The sequence below is a fragment of the Ischnura elegans genome, chromosome 11, assembly GCF_921293095.1.
Source record: "Ischnura elegans chromosome 11, ioIscEleg1.1, whole genome shotgun sequence".
Lineage (NCBI taxonomy): Eukaryota > Metazoa > Arthropoda > Insecta > Odonata > Coenagrionidae > Ischnura > Ischnura elegans.
In genome coordinates, this window is record NC_060256.1 from 788,896 (window position 1) to 801,740 (window position 12,845).

The window sequence follows — 12,845 nt, forward strand, 5'->3', positions numbered from 1 at the left end:
CATGTAACATGAAAAAGGTTTATTTCCTCAGATACACTAGGTTTTTCAATCACAAAACGGTGCCGTGCACACGCGGCTAGGCCTCGACCACACTCTCCAGCTCAGCTCGACCCACTGCCCGCGGCTCCTCGCGACAGACCGCCTACTCGCCTTTCACCAGGCATCCTCTCTCCTCCTCCGGGTGGCCGGTCTTCAGGCGTTGTGCGCCAGCCCCGAGTCAAATGGGGGCCCTGAAAGGCGCACTTTACCCGTTACTAAGTGCCCAGATAAAGTTGAAATCGCCCGTTTTGTGCCTGTGAAATCCAAAATTAGCGTAAAATACTAAAACAACAAAGTCTTCCAGTCAGCTACATCCATACTCAGTTTCTGCTAGTTTAGGTAATGGCAGTTTCAAGCCATTGAAAACCACGTTCCATTACGTGAAAACTTACCTATAATGATTTATGTTGTCACTAAAAGGATGAGTAGGAGTTTAAGAGAATGTCTGAGAGGTCGATTAAACTGGCATTGTGCTTCTCCGTCCGTTTACAATAATTCATGACATTAATTTCGTAATGAATGTCACGAACATCTTTGGGCGTTAAAATACAATAAATATTCATTATATTACGGTAATGTCTAAAACTCCAACGACAAAAATGCAATATACAGTTGTACGAGGGCATTTGTCACCCATAATGGCGAATTCCGCTGACGATGCGAAGGATTATTTAGCAATGAATACCATCACAAGAATTGAATGCGCAAAATTTTCTTTACTAACATCAACAGGTGTGTATCTTTCACTTTCAATTCAACAAATCAAATTAACACACTTGTCCAGGAGAAGTACTCACGAAGGAAATCGAGATGAACGACACGTACTATCACTTTACAAATCTTACAAAAATAATTGCAAATACATTTGTCCAGGAAAAGTACACATGAAGAAAATCGGTAGCGACAACACGTACTGTAACTTCACAAATCAAATTACATATACATTGCGAACATAATGAATAAGTATTTAGGAGGAAACATCGGGAGCGACGACTCACACAACTTTACGGCATATTTTTTTCCAATACTCCCTTTCGGTTTATTTCGCGTCGACCACAATAATCGTTACAGGTGACAACATTTTAATTAAAAAATAATCAATAAAGTCAGCGCCGTAACTTGGACGTCCTGAACAAAACTTGATGAGCGTGCCCTTCTCCACCGAGCTTGGTGTCTTTTCGGTGTGAAGGGGCCTGGGTCACAGGCCGATTTTCCCCGGCGGTATAGCCGATGCCAGCCGGCAATCATCGACGTCCGGCATTAGTCGAGACACTTGGTACACGTCGTGAGTTTTCTGAGCACGCAGATTCGTCAGTATGTGTCAAAAGGTGCTCAATGACAACTTTGCAAATTTTTCGGGGCTCTTATTACACAATGAACAGAACCAGATTCCCAGGAGTAACTTGAGGGATCGGGGAAATCCAATTCAACGGAGAATGAATTCCGTGAGAGATATCGCTTCACCAAATACATTATGTTTTAAGGAACGCTATCGAGAAAGAGAAATTTAATAAATAATTTTCATTCACATTTGAAGCACACGACCGAAAAATTTTGTGCACAAATTCTACTCATCATATCTTTGTTGCACTCAAATACAGCATTCCTATCAATAACTAATTTTTAAAACAAATTCTTCTCTTTCGCCGAAATTGTACTTCCGCCCAGTTTCCATTTTGCTTACATACAAAGTCACGTTTAAATGTGGTACCACTGCCCCCCCATCAATGCTAGTGCCGCTCGCCGATGATTGCCGACTGGCATCGGCATCGCGATTCCAGCCCGGAAGACGCCAACTACCGACGAAAAATGTAAGCAGCGCGATGGTGATAGAGTGGACTGTTTGCGTGTAATTCATATGCCGAATATAGGCTGCGTAGTGCCTTATAGTAATCCCTGACGCCTGTTGGCTTCTTTCCTGACAATCTTCTGCCTTTAATAGATCTTTCGCTTATCTCGCATTTCTGTGATACCTCCAAAACTGTATATTTTATGTAACTCTTAACTGTAACATAACTGAATTTTCTGTTCTCACAACTCAGCCTCTCACGTATTCGAACCTCGCTTGCAGTCATTTCCATTATTTCTTCTCGGAAATTAACTGTAATAACCTCTTAATAAGTCTCATGTATTTATAGTTTAATTCCGTTCATTCCTCCGTCTTTATTTTACTTTCGTCGTACATTTCATATGTATCCTATATGTCATTCAAGAGGAAAATGATCGGCAAGGTGATTGTCTCTCGGCGTCATGGATGCATTTTTTGGTGGAAATTCTTCTTCAAGAAATATTATTAAGGGAGAATGTGTCCTCAAAGCTAGGCGTAGGTATAGTTCCTGTTGGCGCTAAGGTGAAGAGAGAGGATCGCGATCCAAAACACATTCATTGTATTTAGATATCCTAATTGGAGACATGGTGCAGTGAGTTAAGTTGAAACAGTTCATTAGATTAATATATTTTCTTACTTGATAACGTTCTTCGTTTAAGAACTCAGTGTTAACTTCACCTCATAAAATCAAAGATTCCTTATAGTTTTCAGCACTTAATCAAGCAGGATCATTAAATTATCTACATTAAGGTTAATATCCCCATCTGTATGATACATACAGATGACAACAACATATAAATAAATAAACTTAACAATCGAAATATCAAAAAGATTGTGCATGGCAATCACATTTTTACGGCTAATTGATTGAAAAAAACACCATTTCTAACTGATGCAAACTTTCTTCCATTTTTAATCCCAGTTCTGCAGAAGTAGCTTCCCACAGAATAACCAATAGTGATATTACTGTAGTATATTACTATCACCTATAGTTGACTCTCCTTTAGGACATTCATATTATATTCTTTGGAGCTCCTCAGAGTATATGATATTTGATGTAGAAATCATTTATATAATTACCTAGTTGAAATATTTTCCATTTGTTACTCTCCCTACTACGTGAGCAAAATAATAAACCACCACCTTTAATGATAATAATGTATCTTATTGTAACCATACGTCATGTACCATTTGGTTCACTATGCTTCTTATATATGCTCCTATTGCCTAGAAGAAGCATCTCAGTATCAATAGGTACTCATATAGCTCTGATAGTTGTTCTGTAGACACTCTACTGATAGTTGTGTGTTGGTTAACATACTCTCAAATGATGACTTGAAGTCAGGTCTATTCTTATAAGGCCAGCTGGATGCCTTAACATTATTTATGTCTTTTTGATGAGAAGTGCTTATCTATAAGTCTCCAATGAAGAGTAAGATGCATTAGAGAGGTTAAATAAGGTAGAAGTGCAATATGGATATGGTGGCTGAATAAGCCAATGCAATCATTTCTTCCAATTGCACCTTCTCCTTCATCACTCCCTCCACTTATAGCTTATTTTACCTCTCCACCTAGAGATTTTTTGGTTTTTCTCCAGTAATTAATAACTAAACATCCAGTTGGCACGATTAAGTACAGACCTGACCTAATGGTATCATGCAGCTCCTGTACTTGTGAGTAACCATTCCAGCCCACTTAATTCTTTCTTACTTCCTACTCACTGACCCCTTTCCCTAAAAAAAATACTCAAAATAGACTCAACCTGAACGATTTTACTCTCAAATGTTGACTAAGCAATTTTGACTTGATGCTTCCTATCATTGGTGGTGAATACAAGTTTCAAGTGGGGATGGCAATAAAATATTTATAGAGAGTTTACTGTTAGAGAGGGGTCTGAGAAGTACAGAATTTTTCTGATTATTGGTGGGCAATCCTTATCTCTAATTCCTACAACTGCTTCACAGAGGAAAAGTCCTCTTTTAAAATGATGTACTGAAATTGGTAAATTAGAATGCAACAAACCCCAACTGTACTGATAATACATTCCTAATTATAAAACTTAATGGCACCCCTAAAAAGCCTATTTGGACCCATTTGGACATTGAGTATTTTATAAATTAATTATGTACAATAACAACTACCCATGCACTGGAGAGGATAACCATCTCAGGTAGTTCTTGAACCCATGACCTTCAGCTTGCAAAGCGTGGCCTTTGCCCCACCACAACAAGGCCAGCATTATTGAGTTTAATGTACAAATACCCCTCGATGACTATCACTTGGTGTGACTGGACTCTTATAAAGTGATGGTGGAGTGGATAGATTAAATAAAGTTAAGGTGCAACATGTAGACAATAAACTATATTGACTCAGGATCAACAGTGTGAACACAACTTATTTTAACATTAAAAGAATACAAAAAAGTTTTTCTTTTCATCTACGATACAGTTGCAATTGCTAAGTTGGACTAAATTCTTCTCCATACTGCAACACTTTGTTTACAAGTACTTACCTTAACACCTACTTTTTTACCACTCCACTCCAATATACTTTTCATCATCACAGCCCACTTACTACTTTCTGTCAATGTCCTCGACTCTTTCCCCCATTATTCATCAAAATTAGCTAAGAACAAGTAACTAGGTAAAATAGATTCCATGAGCTAAGGTACCAGCAATACCACAGAAAGTTAGGATGGCCTTAAGCAAAATTGAAGAAAATTTTATGTGAATTCAATTTTTTATAATAATTTTTGGACATTTTAAAAACACGATACAAGAAAGAGGTAGGTAGAGAGTACCAAGGTTATGAAGTTTATATGAGTTATGACTATTACTTAAGTTATGGGTTTTCTACTCAGATCAGGGATGTAAACTTGGGAGAAAAGAAAAAAAATTGTGGTACACTACATAGAGAAGTGGCAGGTGGATAACATAAAGGATTTGAAGTCAATATAAAATAGGTTCAGTTAGCAAGCTGGTTCATAAAAACAAAGCCATTGAAGTCAACAACAGTGAGGACATTACAATCACAGTTCAATCATGGGCCTAATCATCAAACAAGTGATTTGTTAGGAGGAACAATGATAAAATGTTTATGAAGCAAGGTTCAGTTGGCATGCAGGCTCATAAATACAAAGCCATTGAAGTCAACAACTGTGAGGAAATTAAAATGATAGTTCAATCATGGGCATAATCATCAAACAAGTGATTTCTTAGGAGGAGCAATGATAAAATGTTTATGAAGTAAGGTTCAGTTGGGATGCAGGATCATAAATACAAAGCCATTGAAGTCAACAACAGCGAGGAAATTAAAATCACAGTTCAATCATGGGCCTAATCATCAAACAAGAGATTTCTTAGGAGGAGCAATGATAAAATGTTTATGAAGTAAGGTTCAGTTGGCATGCAGGTTCATAAATACAAGGCCATTGAAGTCAACAACAGAGAGGACATTAATATCAAGTTCAATCATGGGCCTAGTCGTCACTCTAGTGATTTCTTAGGAAGAGAAATGAAAAATGTTTATGAAATAAGGTTCAGATAGAAAGCAGGTTCATAAAAACAAAGCCATTTAAGTCAACATAAGTGAGGACATTTAAATCACAGTTCAATCATGGGCCCAATCGTAACAAGTGATTTGTTAGAGAGAGCTATGATAAAATGTTTATGAAGTAATGTTTAGTTAGCATGCAGTTTCATAATTACAAAGCCATTGCAGTAAAAATAAGTGAGGACATTAATAGCAAAGTTAAACTATGGGTATTATAAGAGGAATTTTTATGGAGAAACCTGTTTCAAAAAAGGAATCTGAAGGGAATGTATGGGAACGGAGTTCCTATTTCAGAGTTCGATAAGACCACCGAATAACATTGAGAAACGCTTAATTTGTCCTCGTCGTTTTCCTCGGTGGGACCATCGCCTTGTGGGTGTTTTCCATGACGCTTTACAAGTTGAAAATTACGATAGAGCTCTAAAATGAAGTTAATAATGAACCAACGGAATAGATGAATGTCCACCAATGTAATGGAGAGTGGTTCAAAAAACGATATATATTGAATGAAAAAGTGCACTACATACGGAAAATCCTCTGTACTGTGACGTGCAAATACGATACTTAATAACTCGATAGATATTAAGGAAAAATATAGCAGAGGATGGAGCAAAATAGCCATATAACGCTCGTTGCGATCTAATCTAGCAACATACTTTATCACCAATGTGTCCGCCATCTTGGAAAATTACGTCACCGACGCTAGCGCCGCTAGTGGTGATTTGAGTCGCCAATACCGCCGGGGAAAATCGGCCGGTGACCCAGCGGATTCGAATCGGTGGGTGATTGTTGAGTGTTTATGCAGTGGAGGTATCGAAGGGTGCGCTCATCGCGTGTTGTTCAGGAAGTCCATCTTACGGCGCACAGTGGTCCCAAATCGAAAAAAGCTGGCCAAAAGTCATTTTTTCGACTTTTTACGAGGAAGCTTTGAATTATGTATTCGGATTCTACAGGCTATAGCCTATTATATTTTGTACCTGATAGGCCTATGTGATTATTATGTTGACCTGTGTAACCCGTCAAACATGGGCATGTTCAGCCTAAAACGCCCGAGGCATAGAAATACTCGATTTTAGGGTAATTCAACTTAATAAATGACTATTTTAATTTCATAGGATTCATCTGTCAATTTTAATACGGTAATTTTGCATATTTGTTCACAATATTATAGTATTTTTTGTTCGTTTCAGAATTTATTATAACAATATTTAATTATTTATAATGTTAGCTATTTTGGGGCCTATTTTTAGTCAAATGTGTCGATATAGTTTTGTGCCCCTCCGTGCCCCTCGAAGATTCCTATGCTGAATCCTTAGGAAGAGTATGTACAACAAGATGGAGAAAGAAAATCTTGCCTATACTTGCCTATCCGACATATAGAGGGTTTTAAGTTGAGCGGTGCACCGCTCCGCTGAGGGCGGCTGGCCGGCGGGAGTCAGTGGCATTGTCGCTCAAATATTCCTGTATCGGTGGTCAAACTTGCATGGTGTATACTTAGCATAATTCTACATCCTGTACGATTACATTAATCAAGTGCTTCACGCCTATCGTATACACACTTCTCGTTTGTGCACTCACCTTCAAATATTCATGAAACCAATGAGGGCCGGTTTTCATGCTCTTAATGAGAAACATTATTAGTGATCAAAACCGACTACTTAAGTCCTTATGCGAGAACCTTATAGTAACCACAAGATGCTTTTCTCTGCAAAACTTTCCTCATATTTTTATAGAGAAGAAATCCTTTACATGCTGTACAGCGTTGTCAGCACGTTATTCCGAAATAAGGTATTGGAGCTAAGAGAAATAAATGCTCCCTAATGCCAAGATTTGTTCACAGAATCATTTCAACAGCCCATAGACGTAGATAGGATTGAATTCGGGGGGAAAAATTCGTCTAAACCCACCAATGGAGCGTGAATCTTGCAATTAAATTTTTTCAATAATAATGGAATGAGGATGACGGCTTCCCTCACCATAGCCATTGCATGGATGTGGTGAATATTTCCCACTGTTTTACTCAATGATTTTCTTAGTGAAAAAGTGCTGTGCTCCGAACTATGTTAACACGGCTAACTCGAGAAACCTCTCCTTTCCAGATAATTAAAGCACTTGCTTTGGCGATGTTTTGCATTCAAATTTCAGGATACGTCGGAAATTCAGAGGCAAGTCTATATAAGCTTGTATATCTTTTATTCAATGTCAACTCATAATTTCCGGTTTATTATTGGTTAAAAAAGACAACTTTTAGAAATCACATTCATCGTTTCAGCCGTAAATACTCCTGTTAAATTTGAGTTATGGGTGCCGCAAATGCTTTCGTACCTTGCGGTGTACAATAAAAATACAGAGAGAAAAGAATATTAATAAGCGAAGAAGAAGGAATATGTCGTGGAATATTTGAAAACAAGATTTCAACTGAATGAAATCAAGCATGCAAAAAATATTCTGACGCGATTTGTGCGAAGAATGTTTTCTCGAAATACCTGAGAAAGTGGAATCAAAGCTCGAGGACAGATGAGCATTTCAAAGAGATGTTCAAAAGCTGGTTGCAGAAGAAAATGAAATTCCCTCCAGAAGCATATCAATATCTCCCTCTCGCATCTATTGAGTGCAAATGATTACCGTGTATGCACAGTCGGTGAATATATGCAGTGTATAAAAATAATCACTCATTAATCTCAATCATCATATTTTTAAAAGTGAAGTTTCAGACAAGATGAAATTAAGTGTAAATATTAAATTGTAATCAATAAGTAAGAAATATTGAACCCGTTTCCATAATTTTGAAAAATCTACGAATAAATGCTTTATGTGTATGAAATGTAATTATTAATGTGATTTGTAATTTTCCTGTCAGATATCGATGAAAGACTTATTCATAGGCTTTCAGTGATATTAAAATCTCTGTCCTGCGGCTATGAGATAAATAATGAAGCCTTCAGCCAGTATTGCATTGAAATAGCTGAGCTGTGCATCGATTATGGTTGGTATTATATCCTGCTCATGGTACATAAAGTGCTGATACATGGAACAGCAATTTCCATAAAATCCTTTCTTACAATTGAAGTTTAAATGGAGGAAGCATTGGAGGCCAGGAACATAGACATGAGGAAATTCCGAGAGCATTGTACAAGAAAATACCCAATAATGTTAAATTATGAAGATATCTTTCGAAGACTCCTTTAAATATCTGAATCATACATTTTAATTACATCAGGAGTCACAAAAAAACGAGGTCAGTCTATCAGGTGAGGTGAAAATTAGCTAACTTTAAGTGATTCGCAGAGCGACAATGAGTCCGATGGGGTGACATCGGACGACGATTAACTTAAAAATTTTTTCTTTGTGATACACGAAAGCGATTTTATTGCAATTCGAACATTATTTTCCTCAATGTTTTTTATATCAGTCATTTTATTTCAAATTATGTGACTTATCAAACATATGGGAGCCAAAAATGAGTGAGTGTATTTTTTTTCGATTTTGGTATCTCACCAACTACGCTGTTTGTCGCGGGTTCGAATCTCACCAATTTCATGTCGTAAATTCTATAATGGGTTTTGACAACAATTTATACATCTTTTACATTAAAATTATACTATTTTAAACTATCCATGAACACCAAGTTATCGCCAATCGCAATGACATCTATATCGAGATTTTCTAAAAATTGTTTAAATAATAACAGCTCAAATAATGATAAAATGAAGAGACATCGTAAAAATAATGCCAAAATCAGATTCAGACGATCAAAATCAGTAAGAGACATCCACTTTTGTTGCTGTTTTAGCTAAAATTACGACGTTATTAATTTTGGCCAACTTTTTTCGATTTGGGACCACTGTGCGGCGTTGAATTTATTTACGCAGCTCCTATCCTCTCTCACATCCGCTAACCTTTTCATAGCGACGTATTTCTTCTCTTCTACATCCTTTATAATCTATGTAACTCATTCGGGGCCGTCCCTTGCCCTTCTTCCCTTCCATTGGTCCTTCAACGATTGTCTTCATTAGGCCATTATGCGTCATAATATGGCCAACTAAGTTATCCCGTCTTCTACTTTAGGTTTTTTGGAGGCATCTCTTTTCTCACACTCTTCTTAGAACTTCCTCGTTACTAACACGGTCGATCCATTTATCTTCATCATTCTTCGGTAGCTCCACATTTCGAATCTTCCACTCTAGAGTTCTCTGCTGCTTCAACGCCCAAGCCTCGCTTCCATAGACTCCATATGTAGCATCTGATGAATTCCTTCCTAACTTCTATGCTTGTATTCTCAGCTGTAAGAAGATTCTTCTTTTTTAGAAATCTCTCTTCACCTGCGCTATTCTACTGACTATTTCTTTCTTGCTTCGTCCATAGTAGGTAATTCGGCTTCCCAGGTAAGAAAACGTTTTCACCTCTTCAAGCTTATGCTGTACTAAGTTATTGCTTGTCTTAGCCTCCTCTCTTTTGCTGCATGCTAGTATCTTAGTCTTCTTTTTTGTTGATTTTTAGCTGATATCTGGCCATTGCCCTCTCCATATAAGCCAAATTCTTCTTCAAATCCTCTCTGACTTGGATGTGAGTGTTATGTCGTCAGAAAATTGCAGCATGCTAATTTTTTCTTCGTGGATATTGACATCCAAAGCTTTTCCTTGATTTGATTCATAGCTTTCTCGATGTAAATATTAAAATTCAGGGGGCAGTGCACACCCTTGTCTCACCTCTTTTTCCATTCTTCTTCTGACTTGATGATGATTTTTGGCTCCTTGAGTTCCTCTAATTGCCATGCGTTCTTCTCTGCTTCATTAGAATATTGTCTAGTTGAAATCTTCTTTGTCTTCTGACATTTTCCATGCATATCTTCTACGCATGTGATTCTTAAATAGCGTGTTGACAACCACTAATTTGTGTTCTGTGCATAGTTCAAGGAGCCATTCTCCGTTTTCATTTCTATTTCCTAATCCATATTGTCCGGTTATTCTTCCATTCTGACCTTCGCCGACAACAGCGCTCCAATCACCTGAAACAATAAGGTTTTATTCACCCCTTACCTGTTTGATTACTTCCTTGATATCATCGTAGACGTCTTCAACTTCTTCATCCTCGTAGTCTGTCGTAGGCATGTAGACCTGTACCACTACGGTATCTACCGGCTTAGTCTCTATCTTTACCATATCTATCCTTTCATTGTACTGTAGGAAGCTTTTCACTCGCATTCCGGCGCTCTTTCTGAGCATTATCCCAACCCCAGCATTACCGTTCAGGGATCCTGCGTGTATTATCCTATAGCTTCATCTCCAAAAGTCTCCCTCCTCAGGCCATTTCATTTAGCTGATTCCTAGCACGTAGATATTCAATCTTTCCATTTCCACCTTAAGGTTTTCTAGCTTACCGCAAGTCCTGAGTGATCTCACGTTCCATGTACCTATCCTCATAACTTTATCACAATTGACCAATGTACCCTCTCGGGTAGTCCCTGCCCGGAGATCCAAATGGGGGACTAGTTTACCTCTGAAATTTTTACCTGAGAGAATTCCATCACGTCAGATTATTATAGTTGGAGTGGCTGCGACTCCTCGGGATAATAATGTGGTGGTTTCCCCTTGCCTTCCACATCGCAGTACTGCAGCCGTTAACGTAAATGCTACCACGAATGAAGTCAAATGAGTGTCACCGTACTAACCACCGTCATCTCCACCTTAATCCTTAGTTATACGCTAAGCGGGGATATTGCCTCATTTTTCTAAAATTCGAAAAACCCCTTTAATTGCGTATAGATAACAGGCGGCACACCTTGGTATTCTATTTCTGTAGTGTTTCCTCGACCGAAAACTGTATCGTCTGCAATTCCTGAAGAAAAATGATGCAAATTATATTTTATCAAGAAAGTTGCATATCAATATGATTTATTTTTGCTTATTAATGAAAGTGAAAAATATTTAAAGTGTTTTTAATTATTAGAAATTATCCAAAAGCGTTAAAATACCCTATAATTTAATTTAATTTAGGAAAATCAAAAATATTGAAATGCGGCAAAAAAGCCGCAAGCGTGCACTGGCGTTAACCTTAAGGGCGCGTGTACCTAACGGTTAACTCCAATGAAGAAGAGCTGCTGCCCTCTCTCTTCCCCGGGTGATGTGAAGCATAATTGTTGGCGACCTCCTATCGCCAAGTCACGGCATCTTCACAGGCTTATTTTTTTGTTAAGATGGCCTATCTTACACAAGGATAGACAATACCGCCTTGGAGTGCCGCCGCCTTTTGTCCACGACTGCTTAATCGACAAGTAAACACGCTTATGTCGCAGCTAACCTCTATAAGCAGAGGTTGACCCACCATCCTCAACCCGGTGGACGCACTTGGTGGTTCAAAGCTCAGCCACGAGGGAAAGGGGGTATTATTAAAAATAGTGCCGTTAAGTTGAGTGCCTTAAGTTTTTTATGATGTGAGCGTTAAAAAAAACTGTTTTGAGTGCATGATTATAAGAAAACTGGTTCATTTTGCTGTTATTTGCCTAATGAATCCTGAGTATAATGTAGTATGGGATGGTTTTTTTTTGCGGTTATAATTTCTATTTTTCTCCACTGATAGCTAGCCGCGAGCATTATTTTTCTAAACGCAGACTGTTCACGCCTGATCTTTTATCTCCAATCCTTCTTAAAACTTGCTTATTACTCGCCTATGTTTCATCTAAGCCACTGTCTTTATCTCTCCCACATTTCAAAATTTTCCAGATACTTCACTTCCTCGATTTTTGCAGAGAAGCACTCTCGCTTCCTCGGGCGGCCAATGAGGGAGATTTACATGCCATGGAGCGCATACGCACCCGGACTCAGGCTTAGTGCAGCAGAGTCTTTTCCTTGCAGAGGTCCTTCCAAAATGAATGTGTAATGGAGAATGAATGGCAGGAATCGGATCGTTTGCAGCCGAGTATGAATGACCTCCAACCGTCCTCATCGTTCGTGACTCACCGTATTGCCAGTCGAAGGCGAAGTTGAAGTACACCCCAATGGTCCTGGCGTCCATGGTTGCGATGAGCAGGAGGTAGAGGCCCATGCAGAGGTCGGCCACGGCCAGGTTGCACATGAGGAATTTGGAGACGGACATGCGGAAGCGAGCGGAGAGGAGGACGAGGAGAACGGCGAGGTTGCCAGCCACGGAAGTGACAACCACGGCCCAGACGGCAGCCCGCAACCACGCGCGCCCCATTATATCCTCGCACGGGTTGAATGCGTCTGGCGAGGGGTGGCATTTGACTGGATACTTCCTGAAACACAGCGGAACAAGGGGTAGAGTTGGGGCTGGGAGAGGTAGGGAAATAATCAGGGCAAAAATCTCTACAGAAGCAGGGATATACGAGGAAAAACCTGTTACGAGAAATTCATCAAATGATGTATTCACGAAATCGTCCTGTTCTGTTATCATCGTTCTGTTATTT

General features: G+C 38.8%; 1 protein-coding gene across 1 annotated transcript in view; it reads right to left on the reverse strand.

Moving 5' to 3' along the window:
* Positions 1-12,845, reverse strand: part of LOC124167687 (follicle-stimulating hormone receptor-like) — a 573,602-nt gene that overhangs the window by 50,565 nt on the left and 510,192 nt on the right. Inside the window, exon 14 of the mRNA XM_046545674.1 lies at positions 12,379-12,674. Within this exon, the coding sequence (XP_046401630.1) occupies positions 12,379-12,674 (296 nt within the window). The remainder of the gene's footprint in view (positions 1-12,378; positions 12,675-12,845) is intronic.